At 50.5% G+C, this 27,128-nt stretch overlaps 1 protein-coding gene across 7 annotated transcripts in view; it reads right to left on the bottom strand.

Annotated features, from left to right (window-relative positions):
• CLEC16A (C-type lectin domain containing 16A) overlaps positions 1–27,128 on the bottom strand; it is a 200,864-nt gene that overhangs the window by 108,215 nt on the left and 65,521 nt on the right. For all 7 annotated transcript variants that reach the window (XM_035022276.1, XM_035022275.1, XM_035022279.1 and 4 more), the window contains exons 12-17: positions 25,450–25,550; positions 12,065–12,187; positions 8,492–8,601; positions 7,681–7,725; positions 5,276–5,326; positions 1,469–1,597 (exon numbers count right to left, since the gene is read on the bottom strand). In XM_035022276.1, the coding sequence (XP_034878167.1) occupies positions 1,469–1,597; positions 5,276–5,326; positions 7,681–7,725; positions 8,492–8,601; positions 12,065–12,187; positions 25,450–25,550 (559 nt within the window). The remainder of the gene's footprint in view (positions 1–1,468; positions 1,598–5,275; positions 5,327–7,680; positions 7,726–8,491; positions 8,602–12,064; positions 12,188–25,449; positions 25,551–27,128) is intronic.

Raw genomic sequence — 27,128 nt, 5'->3', positions numbered from 1 at the left:
TGCAGGGAGTCCTGGCTCTGCTACTTATGAGCTGGGGGACTACGAGCCAATCACCTGACCTCATCATGCCTCAGTTTCTTCCTCTGCAAGACGGGTTCATATAATGCCAACTTCTTAGGACGGTTGTAGAATTACATGAGGAGGTTCACATAAAGGACTGATGGGAATGACTCACTTGGTATCAAAGAGGAGCTCATCTAAGTGTTGAGAAAACTGGGGGCCCAGGGACCAAAAAGAAGGCAGAGGGCAACCCAGAGCAGCAGCTCTCCCCATTCACAGCCTTCCGGACCTCTGGCTCAGGGGACGAGGTGGGCCTCGGGGACAGGACCTTCGCTCTAGCCTCGCCACGGAACATTTCCGAGGCCAACCAAAGGCTACAGGTGAGCATGCCCGCCCGTGAAGGAGTCGCCAACACAACCCATGTTTGTCAAAACCAGGCCTGTGGTGAAGCTGGGGCCAGTGATGCCCAGTGCAAACAGTGCCACCCACAAACATGCTCGTGTGCCCGGCCACGGGGCCTGCAGGGCTGGCTGGGAGCACGAGGAAGGCGGGTGTCACTGGCTCAGACAGGGTGGGTCCTGTGGTGAGGTCTGCGGGTTTGGTCAGACAGCAGGGAATGTGCGCTGACTTAAAACATACAGGTCGGACTTCCTCTGCATCCCCCTCCACCCCAGGCCTCCGAGGCCAAATCATCGCCTGGGTAGAGGAAGGCCACGGAATCCTCCTGTTTGAGGCAGATCCAGCAGGTCACTCCTGCTTCTCAAAATCCCAAAATTAACACCTCTGCCGCTCTGGTTAGAACGGGGATTAGCTGAGAAGAAGAGGGCAAGGAGCTCATCGAATTTATCCCTTCATGTCTCCAGGGAATGATTTTCTAGGAAGAGGTGATGGTGCTTTCTAAGAAAGAAACTGATCTTACGCGAGAGATAAAATACTGTGAACAGCCCTGTGAGACTGCTTCAGAAAAAGTGCTGATAAGGGACGCACACTCCAGCAGGGTTCTGAGAACTCCTCTGCTTTTCACACGTGGGAGCGGACTGGCAAGAGTCACAATCTCATTTGTGTGTGCCTCGCACCCAGATCCCTCAGATACCTTATCAGCACACCACTGCTCCATCTCCAGGGGTCCCGAGCCTCCCTGGGAGAGGATTTCACACCAGGGCCTCACCTGCACTGCCTGTTCTCGGCTCACTCCCCCAGGTGCCTGGCAGCAGCCCAGAGGTGTCCCCCCCAGAGCCTGGGGCTGGGGCCCTGCTCTGCACCAGCCAAGGCAGCCTGCCTGGCCCTCACACAGGGGAATCTCAATCCTGTTTTAGCCAAGGGCAGCTGGCCTTGGGAAGTTCCTCCCGGTGGCAGGGCGCCAGGGGGGTGTCATCCGCCCCCTGTCCAGAAGTGGGTTGGAAGGCGGGCTCTTGACCTGGTCAGCTGGCAGCCCAGGGAGAGGGGGGTCCCGCCCGCACTTACTCACCCGCCGGGTCTTCTCCACATCGCCGCACGGCAGCCGCTTTACAAAGTCAATGCCGGTCAGTGGCGTGCCCGTCGGGGGCAGCAGGATGGAGGCGTCCATCATGAGATACTCCACATTCATGGGCTTCATCTAGAAGGAGAGACATTGTAGGAAACCTCACCGAAGGGAGGAAGAGCATGGGGCAGGTTACCCAGGCCCCTCGCCTGTACCTGCGCACAGCTAGTGAGTAAAGCAAGCCCACATTAGGGCTGGCATGAGGTCTCAAGGCAGCCAGGCGTGCGAGATGTGAGCCGTTGTTTCCCAAGACACAGACCTTTCCTTCCCTTGAAGTGATAGCTCAGACACTCCTGGGAAGCTGCCTCCGTGCTGTGAAAAGCTGCGCTCTCCCACCGGCTCATGCCCCTCCGGCTCATGCCCCTCCACCCGGCAGGGAGTGGGTCCCTGACCACAGCCCGCCTCCCTCCCTTTGTGCTGTCAAGAATGACGACAGCAGACTAGTGATGGCAGCTCTCAGTTATCGTTTATCTAGAGTGGGCTACAGACTGTGGGCAGGCGCTGACCTACAGGCTTTGCGTGCGTGATCCTCCTTAATCCTCCCAAAGACTCCAGAAGGGATGTTTCCTGATCTGCTCATGAGAAAACGGAGACTCAGCCGGCAGGTGGCAGAACTAAGACGCAGACCCAGGCCTGCCCTGCTCCAGACCCCGTGACTCCTGCCACATGACCACCATCCCCTTCCTTCCTCACCACCTTGCTGTCTTTACCTGGGATCATACAACAAAGTCACTTACTGAGCATCTACTAAGTGCCAGGCGCCTGCAGGGCTCACCTCCTGCTAGACAGCGATGTTGATGCTGTTCCTTATTACAGAGGGGGACACTGACCTCAGAGGAAGGGCGTATGCCCACAGCCCCTGGGCCACAAGGGAGCACACTGTCTGTCTGCTTCCACACCACCTCCGGGAAGCCTTCTCTGATTACAACGACGTGGTATTGACACCTCCCCTCCTGGAACTCTGCTGCATCAGTACGGACATTGAATGTGCACATGTTGTTGGACACGGACACTTCATTTCCCTGACATCATAAAGGAATGACATTTCACAGGGTACATTTCCTACAGAATTAACTTTACTCCTCCAAGCATCACATGCTTTTTTGTGTGTCTTTTTGGGTTTTTATTTTTCAGAAAGTGGGCCTTAATCATATTACACTCTCTCCCTCTCCTGGAACATATAGCTGACCACATGGGGCAGTTGTGGTGAAGGCCCAGCTGTCTGCGCTAGGGAGCCAAGGAGACACTTAGTTTGTGCTGCTTGTCTTTTTCTTTTAGCCACCCCCCAAAGGCCTGGGGTCCCCCATCCTGAGCCCCTTTATCCCAGGACCGGGTGGCAGAGCCCTGAGTCCCACCCCGGGGCCGCCCTTGGCATTGCCTTCCAGCCTGCCCACCGTTCCCTAGCAGCCCCCCTCCGCTCTGCCCCACCTCCCTCCACCACCTTCCCGGTGAGCAGTGCCGACGGCTTCTGTTGCACTCATTACACCTCTGCGCTAAATAGGAGGTGATAAGAGAAGTGAACAAGGGTCTAACATGAAGGCATGGCTTCAGTGCAGGGGTCTCCATGAGCACCCAAGGGCCTATCTCCACTTCATTTAGCTCAGCGGCTGCTTTCCTCGAGTCCGACCTCAGGACTGACTTTCAGGTATGGGGGCTGGGGATGTGTCCCCTCTCTATTTCTCTAGGGGGCCAGGCCCTGTGCAGACCACACAGTAAACATGGGACAAGACACACAAGCACAGCCCCAGAAGCTCCCCATGGCAGGAGGGGGAGGAAGCAGATATTCCTTGTGCGCACACCCCACAGGAGGCGCCTCCTAGGTACTTCAGACCCAGGCGCATGGTTTGGGCCCCATCTTACAGATGGAAAAAATGAAGGCGCAGAATGTAAGCAACCCACTGAAGGTCACGCAGTTAGTAACAACAGCAGAGGGGCGCCTGGGCGGCTCAGTTGGTTAAGTGTCACACTCTTGGTTTTGGCTCAGGTCATGATCTCAGGGTTATGGGATCCCGCCCTGCATCAAGCTCAGCGGGGAGTCTGCTTGAGACTCCCTCCCTCTCCCTTGGCCACTCCCTCTCTGCTTCTCCCCCTGCTCACACACACACCGTGTGTTCTCACTCTCTTTCAAATAAATAAATAAATAAATAAAATCTTAAAAAAAAAGGCAGGGGCGCCTGGGTGGCTCAGTCGGTTGAGCGGCTGCCTTCGGCTTGGGTCGTGATCCCGGAGTCCTGGGATTGAGCCCCATATCGGGCTCCCTGCTCAGTGGAGAGCCTGCTTCTCCCTCTCCCTCTGCCTGCCTCTCTGCCTACTTGTGCTTTCTCTCTCTCTCTGTCAAATAAATAAATAAAATCTTAAAAAAAAAAAAAAAAAAAAAGGCAGAAACTGAGCAGGGGTTTAGGAGCCTGAGCTTTTCCACACCGTCAAGCGACATAGGAGACTTAACGTTTCCAACAGGAATCCAAACTGTGGAGAATTACATTGCAGAAGGGGACATCACAGAGGCAAGATGAAATGGTAGCTAAGCCCCAAATCCACTCCACTCTAACTACCGGTCCAAAGAGTAGAAGTCCGAGACAGCCTTCCAGGGGCGGGGGTAATAACGGGGAGCAGCGGCCATCGCCAGGTGTGAGGCACATCCGAGCAGCCTGTACCTCACCAGGAGGCCTTGGGCGCTACTGGGGTATTTCTGGAGATGATCTATGCCAGTTTACAATTTTCCCTGGAATAGGCTCTGCAGAGGCCTTGGAAGTGCCGAGGGCGAGGATGTGGTAAGGGCCCAGCAGTCCCTACCCGGTGAGATGGGCTTAGGAGCCAGGAGACACTTAAAGCAAGCTGCTTTTGTCTTTGCGACACTTTAGACACTTAGGTTTACTATAAACTTCTGGAATCACTTCATTTTTTTTTTTTTTTTAAGATTTTACCTATTTATTCATGAGAGACAGAGAGAGAGAGGCAGAGGGAGAAGCAGGCTCCCCAAGGAGCAGGAAGCCCGATCCCAGAACCCTGGGATCATGCCCTGAGCCAAAGGCAGACGCTTAACCGACTGAGCCACCTAGGCGCCCTCACTCTTTGATGAGCAATGTCCATGAAAAGGACATTTATCATCTATTTACAGAGTGCCAACTAAGGGTCAGACGATAGGGATGCACAGAAATGAACAAAACAGAGAAAGCTGCAAATCTTCTAAACCCATCTTTTCCCATGACTTATGCCTGATGGACAGAGGGAAACAGGGCAGACTCTGGGCCAGTGCTGTGGATTCAAGGATAAGCAACACGCTGGAACATTCCGGTGGCACAGCAAAGAAGGGCAGGGCACTGGAGGCAAACTGCTGTGCTTTGGAATCCTGGCTCTGCACCTCCCTGGCTGGACAGGCATGGGGCCTCACTCGACCTCTGATCCTTGCCTCCTGATCGGGGTGATAGGAGTCTATGCTAGCAGCCCCTCCCATCAGGTTGACAGGGGCAGTAACAGGATGAACACATACAACGTGCTCTCCACTCCTGACAAGGCACGAGTCCTCAAAGATTATTCGTATCAAAGTGAATCTTTCCGACCCATCTATGGCACAGCCCACAAAGGGGAAGTGGGGGTCATCTGAAATTTCACCAGTGGCGGGGATCAAAAGGCACCATTTCCAATTCACTTCCCCACCAATCTCGGTCAGAAAGGCCCCAGTTAGACAGCTTTCTCTCAGTTTCACCGGATGAGCCGTGCAGGCAACCAAGTGCGTCCTGGCCCCTCACTTACTGTCATGCTCCTGTACTCATCTTCAAACATGTCCAAGAAAATTTCTTCTCCCTAAAAGAGGAAGGGAGAGAGATTATGCATATTTTTTTCCATAAACACCAAATTATTATAAACTCCAGTTCATGGCTGTTGGGGCCATCTGGTTCTCATCAGTGAGTTCTTGTAAATCACCAGGAAGTAAGACACACACGTGAACACGAACACACACGCTCAAATGAAAGCCCAAATATCATATTCCACCTCTCAATGTTTCTCTTTTTTTTTTTAAGCATGTGCAGTTAGATTCCTTCTGTCAAGGCAGCTAATTAAAATGACAACAAAAGTAACACCATATATAATTAAACTATAAAAGCGGGTGAAATTGCGAGTGTTTCACATCATCTATGTGTTGAGAAGGGTTGGAGAAATGGGAAGCCTGGTTCAGGTGCCATTTTAAATCTATGAGGCTCCACGCCTCAGAAAGGAAGCGTATAAGCATACTTAACACTAAAATTACACAGCTTGTTCCAGTCATTTCTGAGGCACACCTGTAAGGCTCTGCAGTTCTGCAGGGCGGTGGTGGGTAAGACTCTGGCTCTGAGACACGCAAACCAGGGGCCCAATCCCAGCTTTACCTCTCAGAGCCTCTCTCTGGTTCGCTGCAAGACTGGAATGACAGCCCATGTCTATGCAGGTCACTGCGAGGATGACAGGAGTTAACCCGAGTAAAGTGCTGACCACAGAGCCTGCCACTCAGTCGGGGCTGGTAAATGCTAGCACTCATGGTCATTATGGTCACCCTCAGATGAAGCACAGCTAGGGAGGGGAGTGGAGATTCAGCTGAATGCATCATGACTATTCAAACTGTCCTGTCTCACTCCTAAGTCCTGAATCTCTCTCTCTCTCTCTCTCTCTCTCTCTCTCTCTCTCACACACACACACACACACACACGGTCAGGATGGGAAAAGGAGCAAGTCCTTTATATATTTTTCCAGTTGAAACTTGAATACTCTTGCATGGCGTAAGAACCACGTAAGAACCACAAAAATCACAATCCTGAGAACGTCCAAAAGCTTCTGAGATATTATACTTAGGGTATAACACTTATAGGACAAATAAACAATCTGGGTAGGGAGAAGAGCTACAATTCAAATATAGCTCTCTTTTGGCTAAAGATATACCCTCTGGGAAAATGCCTACCTATATATCTCTGTCTTTCTGACTTTGCAATGCAAAAGCTTTCTAGGGGGGGAAACAAACGAAGAGCCATTATCCTGGAAAGAGACCCAAAGATGACTAATGCAGCCGTGAGGCTCCCACTCTCTTCTGGGCTTTGCTGAGGACTTGTATCCTCACTCAGAGGCCAAGCCCCTCGGGATGGCCTATGGGAGCCTAGGATCTCCTCCCCCACGCTGGGGGCCCACAGTGGTCCACCCTCATCTGGGCATGTCCACCATGTTGCAGCTGCATGGGGTCGTCTGCGCCTGGCGAGGTGGATTTCCAGATTATAAGACCTCGCTTTCTCTCAAAGGACACCGACAATAATGGGCAGTGGCTTAAAAAGCTTCCTGCAAAGAAAAGGGATCTGCTGCATATGTGCCTATGATTCACGGCAGTTTGTAGAGACTACAGATAATGAAAGCAGGTGAACAACAAGAAGATGGCAGCGCCGACACCTTTCCTCCTCCAGAGAGGTTCTCTGTATCAGCCAAATGACCATGGGAAACCCTGGCTAAGTGGACCTGGGGAGATCTGACGTGGAGGTCAAAAACTTGGGGAGCTACAGGGCCAGTGTGAATGTGGATTAATCCATCTCCTGCTGACAGATGATGTGCTTCCCTAAGAATATATCACGCTTTAGATATAGAGCAAAACAAAACCATCACAGTGAGATATTTCAAAACTAACCATCTGGAATCTGAAGAGGACATGTACAAATTCCCCGGTGACTCAGAGTCCTGGTGGCCCTTTACAAATCTCACTGAACTTAATGATAAAGGTTTAGAAGCCTGTATGAGGTGTCTTGGCATACATGTCTGTAAATGACATACATGCATAAAATTCATAAGTAATTCAAAAGTTATTTTATATGGAAAACATACATACCTCATGCATATATTAATTTACATATGTAATAGTCCCGTGCATGCATGTAATTCACATTTATATGTAGATTCATCAGTAAACAAATTCATATATCATTGATAAACAAACTGTCACAGACTAGGGGTGAGTCCTCAGAAGGGGTACCGCTAAGAAGAGCGCAGGGCCCGCTGCTCGGGGGTTTGACATGGCGCGTGCTTAGTACGCACGGGTACAAGAAGTCACCACAGACTTGTGATAGGTATGTGCGCACGCCTAGATACTACAATCTTGTGTCTGTGATGCACACCACACTGCCTTCCCCTGCGCTCTGGCCACTTACCTTATAAAAATGCCGCGCTAGGTGAACGCTTTCTTCTCTTGCGCCCTGTTGAAAGAGGGAAGATGGGAAGGCGGCCAGTGAGTTGGGTAAGTTACCAATTCCAAAATCTGAGTGCATATCAAGCAGATGAGAGGCTGGGCTCATATCCTTAAATCAACAGAGTGGTTTGTAATAGGGAGGGAAGGAGGGAGGGAGGGCGGGCGGGCAGGCTAGCTTAAAATAAAAATGGGCAAAAGAGAGGGGATTCTGGAAAGTTGTTAACATACAGTTAGGTGGGGGAAGCGGGTTATAAAACATGGCCATGGTGACTCATAAATGTGTCTGTGTGTGGGTATCTGGAAAGACACACGCCAAAGCGTCAACTATAGCTGTTCTTTTTTGCCTTTGTACTTTCTAAATTTTCTCAAATAAACATGAAAAATAAGGGGGAAAACAATAAAAACTAAAAAACAATGAATACAGATATTAGCACTATAAAAACATAAAAAGCATGCAGCATGCATGTGTTTGGATATGTGTAACATTTTTCTAATACATAAAGGAAAATATTAAAATTCTGGTTGACAAATACAGGGCCAAAAGCTGTCACAGAAATTACTGAAATTCACTAATTAAGAGGGCTCATCGAGCCAATCTCAGAAGAATGGTAATTCCACCGGAACAAGGGGGTTGCAGTGGGGGATCAGGGCTGTTAGGCCCTGCTTCTCGCCGGTGCTGCAGACCCCAGGACCGGGGCTCCCATCTGAATCCAGCAGTTTCCTTCCCACGCACGGCCTCCCGCGGAACCCAGGCGGTGGGAGGGGGCCCTCACCTCCAGGCAGGCAAGGTGCACATCCTTTATGATGCAGCCCATGCTGGTCACCACTTGCTGCTTTAGGAGTAGGCAGCTCAGCTCCAGCGTCGCCAACCGGATCTTCCCATCTGCAGGGGAAAGCAGGGTCAGCCTCGCACAGCCTGGTGGGAAGGCCTTAAACGCAGTTTCTTGCCTTGCCCACTTTGAGGTTAACAGGTCAGCTGACGGCCCTTGACATCCAGTGGGGACACAGAGGGAACTCACATGCCAACCCCTTCCCAATTACAATAAAATGTTCCATCCAAAACACCCACACCAAATACTCCCCTGCACTCCCTTTATCAAGTGGAAAGGAGGCAGGAAAAAGATTATTACTAATTATTCCTGAAGGCGGTGAAAGTGGCCGTCTGTGGTTACTTTCCTTGGCTCGGTTCCCTCCCCTTTTCAGGAGCAAGCACCACTCTTTCCTTTGGAGAATCACCAACCCCACTCTTGGGTCTCTAATTTGGGTGGGGCCAGTCCCTTTGCTCTGTCCCAGGGAGGGGCACATCACCCAGGCTGGTCAGGGTGCTCTATTCCTCCGGTCACAGTGACTGGGGAGGGGACAGGCAAGGGGGGCCGGTCAGAGCCAATAAGGCTCAATTCCACAACATGCTGGGACCACTGTGCAAGAGAAGGTCTCCTTGTGCTGGTCTGAGGGCAGGACAGGAACCGTGTCGGGGCCCTGAAGCGCCCTGAGCAGCACAAGCCTTATAATCCACATTGGCCACCTCTGCACCCTTGCCTGCGTTTTCCATCTTGCGTCCAAGTCCACCCTTCCCATCAGACTGCCCAGAGTATGTCTCCTACAGCAAGGCCCAAACCCCGGAAGGGAAAGGGATGGCTGGAGCTGCAGCTGGTAGTTATCCTGCTAACACACAAAGTGGGAGAGTCCAAAAATAGTCCTGAAAACATTGAATTTCTGTTTCCAGCTGTGTCTGAAGCCAGGCTCCAAAAGACTTCAAGTTACACAAGCCAATAGTTTGTTTGTATTGTTTCAGCCTCAGTCGGGTTTCTGTTGACGGCAACCCACCTGCTACGCTACTGTGAGCCAGGCACGGTGCTGGACACGTTACAGACCCTCCTGCCAGGAGTCTCTGGAAAAACCCATTGCGGTGGGTGCTCTGAAGACTGAGGTTCAGGAAAGTCCAAAGTCTCACCCTAGGACTCCAGGTGCTCTGAATGCCAAGACCCACGTCGGGCACTGCTCCTAGAAGCATCTGTGGCCGCCTGACAGGAGGGCAACCTGCTCTTAGGCAAACTGCTCATTGGGTCTTTTTTTTTTTTTTTAAGATTTTATTTATTTATTTGACAGACACAGCGAGAGAGGGAACACAAGCAGGGTGAGGGGCAGAGGGAGAAGCAGGCCTCCCGCCGAGCAGGGAGCCCTATGCGGGGCTCGATCCCAGGACCCTGGGATCATGACCTGAGCTGAAGGCAGTCGCCCAACCAACTGAGCCACCCAGGCGCCCCATGCTCATTGGGTCTTTAAGCACCTTTCTGGGGAGATGTCTCAATGTGGAGGAGGGGCGAGGGGAGGAAGAAGTCTCCAGGCCACAGCCCTGAGGCCCTGGAAACCCCAGACGTCAGGACCAGGTACTGGGAAAAACTCAAGGCAGACGTACCACCGCACACCTCCCTGCCCACCCCTTCCTGCTTCACCCATCTGGTGGGGAACGGGAGAAGAGAGAAGCGTTCACTGGGAAAGGCTGCTTGGTCTCAACTCCGTGGCTCTGTCTCACTCTCTAGCCCCATCGACCCAGCACGAACATGGCTTCTGTACGGCCGCCCTACTGGCCGCGCCCACCCGCCTCCCACCTCCAGCTCTCTAGGGCACGGTCTCACTCTTGCCTGCCCCTCCACGGAACCCCACTGGCCCAGCCACTGGCCCAGCCACTGCCCCACTGCTGCTGCCTCCAGGGAAGGGGAGTGTGATCTTCCAACCAGACCCTCCTTCCTTTGCAAGCTCCTGCCAGGTGCTGACTTCCTCCCACTGGCCCCCTCAAGGGGCTGGCTGTCCCTCCCCACCCTGGAGGCTCCTCGCTAACATCCGGGCCATACCCTACCTTCCCTGACCACCGAGCCACATCTGCTCAGATAGCCCCTGCCAACTGCCCCCTCAGCCACCATCCTCAGGGATGAACTCTGCTCCCTGCGCTAGACCTCTCAGTAGAAAACTGACCCCACTGAGTGCCCTTGGTCCTGAGCCACACCTGTCTCTCTTGCTGCCCCTCGTCCGTGTGGGACCCGGTTCAGGGTCCCACGCTGGCTCCCACTCTGTCACCTCGAGACACTTGTAGCGGCACAGGGCTTGGTCCCAACATACCTCTCTTTTCTCCTGTGGCTTTAAAGATCACCCACATGTCTGTGAGTGAGTCCCACAATGTCAGCTCTGGTCCTGACCCCCATGAGCTCTAGATTCTATCTCCACATGGAGGCCCAGACCCCTGGGACTTCACAGACCCCCAGCTGTGGCTCCTGGAAGGCAGGAGCCACATCTGTCCTGCACCTCCTGTACCCTCGTCATTTGCACACAGCAGCTGGCACTCGATAAACATTTGTCCATGGACCCCATTCCCCAAGCCTCTGTACTCTCTCCCCAAAGTCCCATTGGGCTTTTGGCTGCTTGGCGGAGCCCACGCCCTGTGACCTCTGAAGTCCTGGCCTACGACCACAACCTCCACCCCTGCCCTTCTCCTGAGCCTGACCTGGGCTCATCCCCACACTGTTCCTACTGTATAGCTCAGGGGTTCTCTCTCAACCAGGCCGCATCTCCGTCAGGCCCATTTCTGTGCTCTCACTCACACCCTGATGGCCTCTCTCTCCTGCCTCTACAGAGAACTGGCCTTGCCATCAGGGTTTCTCAAGCTCAGCCAATGTTTTGGGTCAGATGATCCTCTGTCATTGGAGGCCATCCTGTGCGCTAAGGATGTTCAGCAGCATCCCTGGCCCCTAGATGCCAACAGCACCTCTCCTCAAGCTGTGACAACCAAAAATGTCTCTGGACGTTGCCAAATGTCCCCCAGGGGGCAAAGTCGATCCCACTTAAAACCACTGTACTAGATCATTCCACCTGCTGTTTCTAGCCCTTACCATGGCGGCAGATCCTCAGCCAAAACCTCAGAACTGGGATGACAAGTGCCAGACACTAGGCATGTCTTGTACTCTCAAGAGCCCCCGATTCGAACCTTCCAGACTTCCCTCACATGCACTCTCAGCCTGGTTCACACTCAGATGTGACCTTGGCCACCCCCAAGAGGAAGGCTGGAGACACTGGCAACACTGGCAAAAGAAGGGCTGGGTGTGGAAAGAGAGGAAAGACAGGGTCCAGCACAAACACCACAGGGGAGGAAAGAGGAGGAGACCCCCAGGTGAAGACGCGGCTGGACAGGACAGTATGGGTGGCCCAGGGTATGCACGGCCCAGGGAGTGGCTGAGACCAGCCTGCATTCCCAGAAAGGCCAGGTCTAGAACCCAGGACTCCTGGTGCACGGTCCGGGGGCCTGGTCCCTCTACCTCCACTGCCCCTGTGAGCAGCCACACCCCAGGCACCTGGCTGGGCCGCGTTGTTCATGATCCTGATGAGTCTCTCAGCCAGGAGATGGTTGTAGGTGGTCTTCTCGGCCGCACCGGGCACTGGGAGCTGGATTTGCTCGAGTTTCTCAGGATCCATGCCTGGAATGCAGAAAGGGGCAGGCTGTCGGTGGAGTCGCTCATCTGGGAAGGCGCCTCCGCGCGGGGCCGCCCCATGCTCGGTGGCCGTGGTCCATCTCCGTGATTTCTGCCATGACTGGTGCTGCCTGACTCCTCACCTACTGCAGAGTCCTCTGTAAACGGAACTTAAATCCACATATTAAAACATGTTCTATCACCGTTTGTAAAGGGGAAATCCGCATTGCCGCAACAGGGACAGTCACTGAGCAAAACAAAAAGACAATGTTTTTACATTTTAGCCAAAGACTTGACTAGCTACTACTCATCATGGTCTGAGACCTGCTCTCTTTGTTAAAAAGGGGAGGTTGGCAGGTACTTAAGAGGTGCGGAAGACGTACCAGCCCCAAACGGTGACAAACTCCTGGACATAATCGGGGGGCTCAGAACAGGGACGGAAAAGGAGTAGGTTCTGCACGGCATGGTGCTGCACCATCCCACGCCAGGTCTGCGTGCCACCAGAGGCCACCCCCGGATCAGACACGTTCCACGGTGGGGGAAATGCAGACCAAGAGGAACGGACCAGACAGAAAGGAAATTACAGTCATGCCCAAGAGTTGCACCTCAAGCTCTTGGCAGCCAACTCAAGGAGCCGGGCCCGCCACTCGAACGCACAGGCGGGGGCCGGCGCTGCACTGGGCAAGGGGTGGTGTTGGCACAGAGACATTAGGCTACATCCTACAACAGAGAGGTGCAAATACAGAGATGCCAAGAGTGCGGGTCTCTCTTGAAGAGGCAAAGGAATCGTTTTTCTGCCAGGAAACACGGACAGCATTTCGAAGACAAAAGACAAGACGGGAGGGGTGGCTGGGCAGAGAGAAGGGGAGCGCACACAAGTCCAACTGTGACCTCAAGGTCACCTCCCTTAAAGCAGAACCTGGGGGCTGGGGCGACAGGAGGACCTGTGCAGACTACTTCAGCAGGCCAGGTGCGGGGTGAGGGTTGCCCCAAATCCTTATCTCTCTTCTAACGTGGCTCTGGAAAAATACACTCACAGAAACAAACATTTCACTTGATCCAAGGTTGGAAAGCTGAATGGATTGTTTGTGCTGAAAGCACGTCTTTTCCTGTTATTCTACAAAAGGGGGGAAGGTGGCACTTCTCGGAACTCTTGAAATACGGCCCCTTGAGTACTAGATGACGCTTCATTTAGAACCTTGACAAAACAGAGGAGGATAGCATTGAAGAGCTGACTGTCTGCTTCCTAAGTGACTCCTACACACACACACATTGACGTAATAAACCATAACAATATATCTTGCTTTATTGAATTCCTTCCAGCTCCAAACCAAAGGCTGAGCCATGCCAAGGAGATGACACGGGTGAGGGACGGCCTGAGGGCTCGAGCTGGGTAGTTTTCACGAGCGCGCTTCCCTAACGTGGCTTCATCAAAAAATCCGATTGCAGCGAAAATTTAATTTGCGGATTCTATATCCTATCTTGATGCTCCATGTCCAGCTCTGAAGCATCCTGGTTTATTAAATGGCAAGAAGAACACCAACTGAATCTTTTTGGCGGCTCTTTTTTCCCCCCAGAGATGTCAACACCACCCCCACATCTCTCTGTCCTCCCGTTCTGGCCCTTTGGGAACTGTCAGTCAGTGGTTCTGGGGAAAAACGCTCCCCGGTTGGACCATCTCTCATCCCCCCTCAATGAGGCCAGCGGGAGGGAATATGGCGGTGGTCAGCAGAACCGGGAGAGACCGAGACTTGAACCGGGTCTTGAATTTCCACATTTTGTCTCTTCCCTGTGACCGCCCCCACTCCCTGAGAATTTGTCAAAAATGAGAAAATCTGTGGCAAAATCTTCTCTCAACAGGAAGAAAAACACTCCAAGGTTATCCTGACCTCCCTCAACTAGTGGATCCACTCTCTGTGAAGACGGGGACCCCGAGGGACAGAGACACTTCCTTCAAGAACTTCAGAGGACTGGATTCCAGTACAACCTCCTCCTCTAGCTGGAAATTAGGGCCCAGAGATGTTAAGTCACGTCTCCAAGGTAACAGAGCAAGTTGGCAGTGTTGTCAGAATAGGAGGATTCCAAAGGTGGACAAGATCCAGCTAACTTCCAAACACGACGCTGTTTGGGGGCCAACTCAGGGACAAGCTGCTCAGGTAGGAGTCTAAGGATGAGCGAGAATTTGCCTTGAGCTGCACAAGGAGCTCCTGCATGGAGTGTGGTAAAACTTCGGGAGGGCGGGGGATGGGGGGACCCTGGAGGGAAGCAATGAGGCAGATGTTGGGGTAAGGGGTCAGGCAAGGCTTACCTGCCAAGATCCCCGGAGGGCAGCTAGTGGGAGATGACATGATCCGGTTGTGCTCATGCCTACTCTGGAGTGGTCTCCATTGCCCCCCAACCACTCAAGGTGATCTCTCTCCTCAAGGCACTCTCCCCAAAACAGACTTGGTATTACAACGCATTCTATGTGAAGTGGATTTTACCACCAGCCACTGGGGAGACAGAGAACAGGGTCGACTCCATACAACACATGGAAAAACTTTGTAAAAACAAACAAACAAACAAAAACCCTTTGAGCATCTCTGTTCTTTCCCCAAAGTTTCCCCTGAGCCAGGTGCCTCAGTTCCTCCCCCTCTCTCTTTTTTCTCCCACCACAGCCTCTAAAAGCCCCTCCGTTACTCTGAATGATCCCATCCCTGCCCTTGGCTTTCAAGGCCTGTGCAGCCATTCAAAAGCTCCAGACATTCTTCTGGGTCCAAACAAATTAGTGGCTGAGAGTTGTTAATGAACACGGTCGATGTCACGATATGACAAGAATATGCATGTGAACAGGGAAACGGCACACGTGTGCATGGACACACACACACACACAGGTTTTTAGGCACTGAAAGGCAGATTTTGTCGCAAGCCTGATTGAGTTTCTTTGCTAGCCATTTCCGCCTGACTGAAATAAACACTGTGGATAATATATTGTCCTATTTGCTTCAACCCTTAAGTACTGAGCAACAGAGAAATTCCAAAGAAACCCAGATGTGCTTCACATGGCCTGAGAAGACGTGCTAGCACGTTCAGACTTCCAGCAGACCACATGCTTCCTCATTCCCTTCCTGCTGGGGTCAGATCCTGCTCTGTCCAAATGACTCAGAAAGGGTCTCCCTCTGCATCGCTTCCACCCAGTGATCACAGGGTTCGGGGGAAGGTGGTGGCGGGGGGCACTCCCAACAAATTCAAACAGTCCAAAATAGAAGGGAAGGGTGTGGCTCCGTGATGTCAGGAACCAGTTCCTAAGCTTCCCTTCTAAGTTCTGGCTCCTGGATTCGGCCTCCTTAGCAGGAGCCGCCACCCAACAGAGGGGTAGAAAAGACCCAGACCAAAGCTCCATAAAAAGATGGAGACCAACACCCTGGCTAAAGAGGCCACAACAGCACCAGGTAAATGATGGGCAAAAAATGTGTTTTGTTTTGACCATGCGAGGTCTCCTTGGCTGTAGTCACACAAGCATTGCCAGCTTTGGAAAACTATAGACCAACTATTTCGAAAGCTAACCAGATGTTGGGCCGATTTCCAACGTACTTCTAGTTCTGATTATGTGTCAGTCGAGATCCAAAATGATGGTTTGCCAGCTCTCTGCATGACGAAAGCCTCCCTTTATCCTATTACCTTTCAACCTTTCCCATACCTCTCATCTGTGTTCCAGTAACTTCTCAGAAAACAAAACAAAACCCAAAAAGCCCGAGATTCCTCTTGGGTAAACAATGATAAATGGATGGGGCAAGAGGGTGGTGGGTGGAGTAGGGGAACCTTTAAGAATACAAAAGCTGCAGAACTCACCCCCCTCCCTTGGGCCAGGCCTCTGCAGACTTGACAAAGGAGAGAAGGCTGCATTTGCTATTACAGATATGAACCAGAATTCATTATGTGGCCCAATTGAATCACAACGAGTGCCTTCCTCCAACTGGTCAACCCTTTCCACAGTGGGATATTCATTTCGGTGCAGCATCTAATCTATTATGATTTACTGGAAGGCCTGAGCTAACATTTGGTTTTTATTAACATTGCTTTTATGTTAAAATTGTCTTATGATGAAAAATCTATCGGAAAGCGACCATTTCATTAGGGGCCCTGCTTGGAGGGTATAGATCTAGGGAAGAGAGGCTGAAGGTTAAGTGCAGCTAATTGCCTGCTGCCTAACCAAAAAACCAACTGACCAACCACTACCACCAACAAAAGACCCCCACCAAATACAGAACCTGTGCCCACAGGCCAGGACTGGAGCACAAAACCATAAAGCAGCTTCTTGCTAGGCAGTCTCCTTTGGGGTCCCCTGGGCAGCTGGGCCCCAGGTGGCAAACCTGAAGCCTCCAGCTTCCTCTCCAAACCTGCTCCATGGCCCATGCTCGCTGGTTCTGGAAATGGCACCACCAGCCACACAGTAGCAGGGTCAGGGATCTGGGCATCACCCAGACTCCTCCCTTGGGTGCCCGCTCCCAACCAAACTAAGCAGGACTCCCCTCCCCCAGCCCTGCTCCTCTCCTGTCTCCTCCATCTTTGAAAATGGCCCCACACAGTTGCCCAAGTGTGCCCTTCACTCTCTTGCCACATCCAGTCCATCAGCTCATCCTGGCCTTAGGTCCAAAACATATCATAAATCCTTCCAGTTTTCTCCAGCTCTATGGCCAACATGCTGATTCAACCCACACTATCCCTTGCCGGGACTACTGCAATGGCTTCCTACCAGGCCTCCCACTTTCCCTCTTGCAACTCTCTCCCTCACTCCCTTCATCTACTCTCCAACCAGTAGCCAGACTGCTCCTTCAAAAATGTCCATCTGACCATGTCACTCATTACTTAAAAATACTTCAGGGTTTCCAGGACGCCAGGGAGGCTCAACCAGTTAAGCATCCAACTCTTGATTTCGGCTCAGGTTATGATCTCAGGGTCCAGGGACTGAGCCCCATGTCTGGCTCCACGCTCAGCGGGGAGTCTGAGATTCTCTCTCTCCCTCTGCCCTTCCCCTCTGCTCTCTCTCTCTCAAATAAATAATCTTTAAAAAAAAAAAAAAGCCTTTAAGGTTTCCCACTGCACTTGGAATAAAATCTAAATTCCTTTTCATGGCCTTCAAGGCCCTCTGAGATCTGGGCCCTACTCAGCTGGTCAGTGCTTCACTTTGCTTGGCCTGCTTTCTGCTCCTCAGACCAGTGAGCTCTTTCCCACCTTATGGCCTCTGCACATGCCTGGAGCACTCCTGCCCCAGATCTTGGCAAAGTGGACTTCTTCTCACCCTTCAAACCTCTGCTCTAACGTTCATTCCTCAGGGTAGCACCCCTGACTGCCCTGGCTAGTCACCCCTACATCCCACCACCACAGGTTTATTCTCTGTCACCACATGACTGGATTTCTTTTCATTCGTTTGTTCCCTTGACAGAGGCTCCTCAGACTTGCTCCAGCACCTACAGCAACACCTGGCACACAGTAAGTATACAGCACATGCCTACTGAATGATGAGAAAGCCCTTCAGTTTCGCCTCCTCAACAATGCCCGCACCTGCCCCCCTCCCTCCATCCTGCCCGTCTTCTGGCTGAACTGTCGTGAGCCCTTTCCAAGGAACGCAGAGCGGTCCAGTGGGCTCCTGGCCGCACCGACCTTCAGCACCCCCACGCAACCCTCAGGATGCAGTTCGCGGTTGCTGCCCACCCACTCGCCCCCTGCGGCTCCAGCCCACCCATCTCTTGCAGCACATCCCGCCCACCGTCGCCCGCCGCCCGCCCGCCCGACAATCGGACAGCAATCCCAGTCTCAGGTGGCCTGGGGTTTGTAGCCACCAGGCTGAGCGCACTGCCTGGCACGCAGCTGGGCCCACATGCGTAACTGAGTAACTTCAAGCACAGAGTCTTCATGACCGACGCAGTCTTTTGGAACCAAAGGCGATTTCAGACAAAGCAGGCACTTTCAAAAGAAGGTAAACACGGAAGCCACGCAGATTGCACAATGCTTTCCTGCCTGAACAACCTTCAGAGCTCCCGCTGTGTCAGAACACAGTCGAAGCTCCTCACCGCCATGGGTCCCCGCCATGTGTCCCGGCTCGCCTGTCATGCTGCCTTCACCTCCCACCCCTCTCCCCTTGCTCCCTCCATGGCAGCCACACTCGCCTCCCTGAAAATAATGAGTTTGGTTCACCAATGGGTTCTCAATATTAACCACAGTGCCTGGCATCGAATAAATAAGGCTTCCAAAAATCTCTGTTAGAAGGCTGAGTGAGTAAATAAATGAACAGTACTAGCAGGAAATGGAAGAAGGAATTAAACTCCCTCAATTATACACTTCCACTCTTTTGAGAAGAAACCCCCTCAGATCTCGAGGAGGAAAAGAAGGAGGAGGGGGCGGGGAGACCTCAAGAAAGAAAGGGAGGCTCTCCCTGTAGGACCTCGGGAGGCTTGTCCTCTGGGGCACAGCCCTGGATGAGGGAGCGCTGCCGTGTGCAAGGACTTCTCTCCCCGGCACCCAGGAAAGCCAGCCACTGGAACAACAAAGAATTCACCCACATGCCCCTTTGGCCCTCTGGAGCCTGGCATCTTCACCCTGAAGACAGCACCTTCCCGGCCGAGGCCCCGAGTACAAGCCACCAGAAAGAGCAGTCCAGCAGTGCTGCCACGTGGCTGAGAGATGACCAGTCCGCACACTTCGGCTGAGTGCTGACCGGGTGCCAGGGGCTAAGTTGGGTACTGCGGGGGGCATCGGGAGAGACATGGTCTCTGCCTCTAGAGACCGGGCAGTCCAGAACGGGAGAGAAAAAATGGAGAGAAAAAGAGATATAAAAAGTGCCACAGGAACTCCATGGAAATTAAAAATGTCTGCTCTTCAAAGGACATTGTTAGCGAATGAAAAGACAAGCCACAGACTGGGAGGAAATCTTTGCAATAGTCAACTGATAAAGGACTTGTATCCAGACAATATAAAAAAAATTTCAAAACTCAACAAAAAGAAAATGAGCCATCCATGAAAAAATGGGCAAAGGATTTGAAACAATACTCAACCAAAGAAGACATGCAGAATGGCAAATGAGGCACACAGAAAGTATCATTAGTCATTAGGAAAATGCAAATTAAAATCACAACAGGACACTACTACATAACTGTTAGAATGGCTAACATTAAAAAGATGGCCATATAAGTACTGGCAAGGACGTGAAGATACCAGAACATTCACAGACTGGTGATGGGATATAAATTATACAGCTGCTTTGGAAAAAAATTTGGCAGTTCTTTCTTTTCTTCTCTTTCTTTCTCTCTCTCTCTCTCTCTCTCTCTCTTTTTAAAATAAAATAGGCTCCACGCCCAATGCGGAACTTGAACTCCTAACCCTGAGATCAACACTTGAGATCAACAGTCAGATGCTCTACCAACTGAGCCACCCAGGCGCCCCTGGGAGTTTTTCTTAAAAACAAACAAATTTACAGTAATCAGATGATTCAGCCATCATATTCCTTGGTATTTACCCAAGAAAAAAGGAAATATATGTCCATAAAAGACTTATACATAAATGTTCCTAGTAGCGTATGCTTAAGAATGGGAAATAAGCCAAATGCCCATTAACAGATGAATGGATAAAGAAAACTGTGGTACATTCACACAGTGGACTGCTATTCAACAGTAAGAAGAAATGAACCATCGATACAGAGAACAACATCATGAATCTCAAAATAATTATGCACACTGAAAGAAACCCATGCAAAAAAAAAAAAAGAGTACATATTGCATGTTTTTATTTACATAAAATTCTAGAAAGGGCAAACTAATTTACAGTGACAGGAAGTAGCCCAGTGTTGCTTGGGGAGAGGGGTGAGAGCAGACAGGGAGGAGGGCTGACAAAGGGGCAGGAGGAAATGTTTGGAGTGATGGATACATACTCTGTCTTGATTGTGGTGATGGTTTCATGGGTGTATACAAATGCCAAAACTTATCAAAGTGTACACTTTCAATATGTGCAGTTTACTGTATATCGATTAGATCATGATAAAACTTTTTCAAGCACCATGGCTTTCAGCCAAGATGGATTGGACTTACCCTCCTGATTCAAGCAACTAGAAAACTAGGCAAAATACATCAAACAGTGATTATGACACATTGGACAGGACAATAAGCAGCACGGGGGTGGGGGGTACCCAACGAGAGAAGAAATGAAGGCAGTGGGCCCAGGGACTACTCCAGTCCACTGTCCAGAAAGAGCGTCCAGGTCTCGGCAGAGAGAGAGAAACCCCCAACAAAGGCCACGGTCTCTCTGAGTTGAGAAGGCAGAGTTTGGAGCTCAGATGGGTGGAGTGACTGGAACTGAGAGGACGGAGGACTGGAGAGGAGGGGGCTGTACAGAGAGGTATAGAGGGGTCCTTTGAGGCGTCAGCTATGTCCTGCTCTGTGCATGCATGGGAGGGAAGGGAACGAGCTTTGGGAATGAAGCAGGTGGAACAATCCCAGCCTCACACAGGCTGAGAAGAGTTCCTGTTCCCAGCAGCCAGCATGGAAGGACCACCCAAACCATGGCCCATCAGGTATAATCCTCAGAAAGGGACCGCCTCAGTAGTGGGGCCAAGTGAGCCTGAGACTAAAGGCTGTTCTGGACCAGCAGCAACAAAGCTTGAAAGCCTCGAAAGGATCAAACTGATTCCAAGTAACTTAACCATGACCCAGGACAGAGCCCAAAACCCAAACCAGGAGAAAAATCAATAATAGAAACATAACCAGAAATGACACAGATGATACAAAGGACAAGAATAAATCAAAGGGAGATTATAAAATATTTTAAACTGAATAAAAATAAAACCACATATATCAAAATGTATTGCATGCACCCAAAAGCAATGCTTAGATTTACAGCATTAAACTCTTATCACAAAAGAAGAAAAGTTTAAAAATCAATGAGTGCTATGGGAAGGGTATGACAGACTGAAAAGGAATAATAGCACAAGGGAATTTTTTTTTAAGATTTTGTTTACTTATTTGAGAGAGAGAGCACAAGCGAGTGAGCGCGGCAGGGGAGGAGGACGAGGAGAGAGAAACCCAAACAGCCTCCACTCTCAGCACAGAGCCCAACACGGGGCTCAATCTCACGACCCTGAGCTGAAACCAAGAGTTGGACACTTAACCAACTGCACCACCCAGGTACCCCTAGCACAAGGGAATTTTTGGTTGATGGAACTATAATGTATCCTGATTATGGTGGTGCTGACCAAACCCATACCTGTGCTAAAATTCATACAACTACACACAAAAAAGGTTAATTTCACTATACATTAATTAAAAAAAATAAACTGATTATCTTTAAGAAAAAAAATCAATGATCTCAGCTTCCATCTTAAGAAACTACAAAAAGAAGACTAAATTAAATCTGAAATAAGCAGCTGAAGGTAAGAAATAAAAAACAGAAATAAAATAAAAAACAACAACAACAAAACCCAGGAAAATCACTGAAACCAAAAGACAATTCTTTGAGTATCAGTAAAATATTAAATTGTTAAATTTCTAGCCAAACTGATCAGGAAAAAGCAAATGAAGACCTAAACAACTGATACCAAGAATTAGAAAGGGGACATCACTATAGATTCTACACACATTAAAATGATAATAAAATAATATAATGAATAAATTTTTGCCAATAAATTTGACAATTTAGATGTAATGACACATTCCTTGAAAGACACAAGCTATCAAAGCTCACACAGAAAGAAGTAGATAAAGCTTCATTAGTCCTATATCTACTGAAGAATCTGAGTAGTTAAAAACCCTCCCTCAAAGTAAACTCTAGCCCCAGATGGATTCACAGGTGAATTCTACCAAATAGTTAAGGAAGAAATAATACCAGTTCTATAAAAACTCCTCCATACAATCCAGGAGTAGGAAATACATCTGAATTTATTCCATAAGGCAAGCATAACTCTGAAAGCAAATAAAAGAAGAGAATTATAAGACCCTAAACCAGTATCACTCTTGGACATAAATGCAAAAATCCTTAACAAAATTTTAAGCAAATCAAATTCAGTAATGTATAAAATGTGCCTGCCACATTAGACAGTACCAACCCAAAGTGAATATCACCTGAAGGGATCAGAAAACACTTCCTGGAGCAGGTGACTTCCGATAGGCAAGCAAAATTTTGACAGGTGGTGACACAGAAGTAGAGAAAATGGCAGGAAGAAACACAAATGAATACAAGGAATACTAGCCAGGAACAGGGAGGCCATGTTGGCACTGACTGCAGTGGCTGCCAGACTTCCAAGGAAGCTCATTGCTTTGGGAATAGTCCCAGATACCCGGCTGAGCTCCCTAGGGCCAAGTGTGTGCTATGTGATCCTGACCCCTAGCCATAACTGCGTGTTCCAGAGAGAGACACACCACCACCAAGCTGGAACAGTCAGATCTCGTGCCCAAGAATTTGAAACCTGAACAGAGACAGACTCTCAGCCAGGGATCTGCTGGGGCCAAATCATGATCTACCCTGAGGGAAGTCCCCAGAGCTGGTTTGTTCTTGCCCTTCCTTCAGCTTTTCAGCAACTTTTCAGATCCTGGGAGCTACCCCAGGGGCCTTCCTATAGACTTTCCCTTCTACTTAAGTTAATGAGAAGTAGTTTCTGTTGCTTGTAACCAGAAGAACTTGTAAAGAGTTCAATGAGTAGCACAACAGCATCCCCAAGTTTATCTCTATGAAAGAGTTCTATCACTAGATAGAAGTTTAAACCCAGAGCAAAGGGTCTGTGAAGGGAAGTCAGAGGAACCAGATCAAGTTGGCAAGGTGGGTGCCATCTGGATACTCAAAATGACAGGCAGAGAAGGGTGAGGTTTAAGGGAAACAAGAAGGCACGAAGGCTTTCTGAACAGGGGAGGGACATGGTCAACAGTCTTATGGAGGATCACCTGGCAGTGCTATGGAGGATGGACCATGAGATGGCCAGATGTTTGACCCCTAGGAGGCTGTGATAATGGCCACTGGAATGCCATGCCCAGATCTCCCTGCTCTCATGCCCCCAGTTCTCATCTCCAGCATCTAGCTTAGGACTAGGCACCAAGTCGCACTCAGTTCTAAGTTCTGCTGATCAGACAGGCTGAAGAGGGAAAACTGACAAAACCTGATGACTAAATGCTGGGATCAAAGGAGGGAAGGAACTAAAGGTCACGGCAGTTTCAACCTTGGTTGGCAATTTCAAGTGAACCAGAAATGGCAGGAAGTGTGCTGAGGTCAGGGTATACTGAAGGGGGATGAGCAGTGTTTCAAGGTGATATTGAAACACCTGGGTAGGAGTCTCCAGGATGCAGGACGCATCCAGCAGGAACTCAGATGCAGACAGCACAGAAGTCAGGGGCCAGGGGAGTGGCGGGCAATCCTTGGATGGGAGTCGGTCAGTCTTGTGGAGTTCTATTGCCACCCAGAAACCAAGGGCTCCTATGTGCCACGCACTAAGCCAGGTGTTGGAGGGGATCACAGAAGCCCTGGGGATGAACAAGACTGGCGGAAAACGTCAGCAGGATTCAGAGCCCACTGGGCTCCTTTTAGAGGTCTTAAGCCAGGTCTACGGACTTGCATGTGAGCACCATGACTTAACATGAGAAGAGCCATCACAGGGGATCCTAGCCACAGTGGGAAAAGCCTGGAAGAGTTTCAGTGCCATTCAATAAGGGGATGATGGCAGAATAAATGATGCACAAAGGATTAAAAAGAACAAGGCAGGGGAGCCTGGGCGGCTCAGTTGGTTAAGCATCTGACTCTTGATTTCGGCTCAGGTTATGATCTCAGGGTCGTGAGATCAAGCCCCGCACTGGGCTCTGTGCTCAGTGTGGCATCTGCTTGAGATTCTCTCTCTCCCTCTACCCTCCCTTCCCCGCTTGCTCTCTCTCTCTCTCAAAATAAATAAAATCTTAAAAAACCAAAAAGAACAAGGCAGTTCTCTAGGGATGTGAAACAATGTGCGGATACATGATGATGTGAGAAAAACAGGATAGGAACAGACAACTGGGATACCTCTATTCATGTTTAAGTGGGGGACAGTCGTAGAAATAAAACCATATATACTCATACCTGGGTTTGCATGGATATCTTTAATTTTTTTTTTAAAGATTGATTTATTTATTTTAGAGAGAGAGGGTCCAAGAGCAGGGCAGGGGGCTGGGGGGTAGAAGGAGAGAGGGAGAATCCCAAGCAGACCTGAGCCCAGAGCCTGAGGTGGGGCTCGATCTCACGACCCTGAGATCATGATCTGAGCTGAAACCAAGAGTTGGACACTTAGCCGACTGAGCCACCCAGGCGCCCCTGCATGGTTATCTTTAAAAAGACACAAGAAACTGCTAAGATGAACCACCTCAAAGAAGAGAGTGGAGGACAGGGATGGGAGGTGAGGCTTTTTTCCCCATATATTCTTTTGTCACTGGTCCACTTATTCATCAGGATTAATGATTTAAGAATAAATACTTATTATGTTGAGTGCTTTTTAAATGTCTCTAAACATAGGCTGTCTAGTAAAACCCACCTCTACCTACCTCTCAATTAGCTTATGAAGAACCTACGAAAACATCACCTGCTGCAAAGTCTCATCTATGCCAAGGCCAGCTCGAGGCAGTGGCCATGAAGAATGTTCTCAATTTCTTCTGTGAAGAGCTTCTGATGTGGGGGTTTCAGAACCTGCCAGTGCCAAGCCAGGTGGGGGGCATATACCAGCGGCGGTGCCCAGCGAGGAAGTGAGTGAATGAATCCTAACCAGGTCTGTCAGCTCCACAGGACTCCGATCCTGACCACTCCGCCTCCACGGGGGAAGCCAGAGAACCACACCTTTCTTCAGAAAGGACACCTATGCTTCCACCCAATCTGCCCAGAGTCTATTTTAGCCCTCAACCCAGAGCTAGAACATCAGCTATTATAAATAGCAAAACCAAGATTACAATTTGACTGATTTCAGTTCTGATGTTAGGAAGAGAGGTTGGATACTAAGCCGGTCGTAAAAGCCAGGGGTCGAAAGAAAAACCACAGTGTGAATACAGTCATACTGGGTTAGAAAGTCACTTGCACGTTCCCTCGCATTCCACCCCACCCATACTGCCCTAGTAACCAATTCCTGTGGCTTTGGTATGTACAAAAGCACCTGAGAAATTCTCAGGTGAGAAGAGAAGAGAAGTTTGTAGGAGTTTGCCAAAACCAGGAAGGACATTCCTCAAGGAAAGCAGCTTTCTTTTTTGGTGCCATGAGGCAGAGAGGGATGTCATGAAGGCAGGCGAGGCGGGGAGGCTTACCTTTGTTATGAGACATGGCATAGAGGAGGCAGAGCACAAACAGTGCATGGTAGTCGTCATCTGGGCTGTCCAGGGCGTGGTACACCATATCGAGGAAGGGTCTGGAAAAGAGGAGGGGCGCACATGAGCCTCTTGGCACACACAGTGGACAGCTCTCCTCGCCCGCCTACACATGAAGTGCTGGCCGCCTTTGCCTTGTACAGCTCCGCCCAGCGTGTGGCGAGTCCAATGAGGGCCCCGTCCAGCACCGGGCATGGAGGACGGGCTCTGCCCGTGGGAAGCTAGCTCCAGGGAAAACTGAGGAACGGACCACTTCATCACTCAACAACCGTGGCCCGGCTGTTCCAGACACTGGGGGTAAATGATGCCAAGTCCCTGCTCTTGGGGCACTCCCATGCCAGAGAACAGATGGACCACATCATCACGTCAAAGAGTGACAAGAGGATGAAGAGAACGGGGCAGTGTAGGAGGCCGACAATAGCAGACAAGGCACCAACAAGTCCAAACAATTTCAGAACGTGGGCCCTGGGGCCGGACTGCCTGGGTTCCAGTTCGGATTCTGCCTCTTCTGAGCCGCGAACCCTTGGGTTAGCTACCTAAAACCTCTCCATTTCCCCATTGGGAAGGGCTCCCAGGGGGGGTTCAACATGAAACGATGAAGGATAGGCATTTAGCACCAGGCCAGCTGCACATTGCGAAGGGTGCTCGCGTGTGGGAGCTGTGGCCAGATTTCTATTTCGAGCATTCCAAGGGCACTTCTCCCGGAGCCCACTCTGGCAGGTCCTGCAATTTTTTGGACTGATTTTCGTGACGGGTAAGAATCGATGGGAGGGTTCACCTCTGATGCTTTGGGGGAGAGGTCTAGAGAGTGGCTGCAAATATCACAAACCACACACCCCAAACGCTGCCCTTCCAGGTAAAGGGCCTGGCCTGGAAAGACTCTTCATCACAAGGATAATAGAATAGGCATGGGTCTGGCCCGTCAGCAGGAGGCTCTGAGCCTGTGACCACCCGCAGCTGCCTCTGTGGAGGCCAGGCTGAGGCCAAGAAAGCGGAGCACCTCGAGGAGTGACTGAGGGCGCACGTGACCCCTAGAAGGACGCACAGCCACTGTCAACAGCACCGTCTAGGGGGAGTGAAGAGGTGTGGCAGAGAAACGGGGAAACTGTTCACTGCATCACCTTTTATACTTTAAAAAAAACTGAAATCCGTGAATGTACCAGTGATTCAAAATATTAAACTGAAAAATGCAAAAGAGAAAGTGGTGCAAACCTTCTTGTCATAACATTTCAAATACACACATGACGCTGGGAAATTAAAAGAAGAGCCCGTCCTTAAAGGGGACATTTACATCCGGGCTGTTTCTCCAGGGCCCCAGATGGGGCACCTTTCAGATGCATGAATCGTTTTGCCAGGTGCGGATCTGGGTTTCTGTTAAGTGCCTGGCAGTAACACTTTCTTTCTTTTTTAAATTATTTATTTATTTGACAGAGAGACACAGCTAGAGAGGGAACACGAGCAGGGGGAGTGGGAGAGGGAGAAGCAGGCTTCCCGGCAAGCAGAGAGCCCGATGTGGGGCTTGATCCCAGGACCTTGGGATCATGACCTGAGCCGAAGGCAGACGCTTAACGACTGAGCCACCCAGGCACCCCAGTAACACTTTCAACTTAAGAGTGGGA

Source organism: Mirounga leonina, unplaced genomic scaffold, assembly GCF_011800145.1.
Source record: "Mirounga leonina isolate KUSES-001 unplaced genomic scaffold, KU_Mleo_1.0 Mir_175, whole genome shotgun sequence".
In the NCBI taxonomy this organism is placed as follows: Eukaryota; Metazoa; Chordata; class Mammalia; order Carnivora; family Phocidae; genus Mirounga; species Mirounga leonina.
The sequence above is the reverse complement of the archived record's forward strand: the minus strand, read 5'-3'. Positions and strand labels throughout refer to the sequence as shown.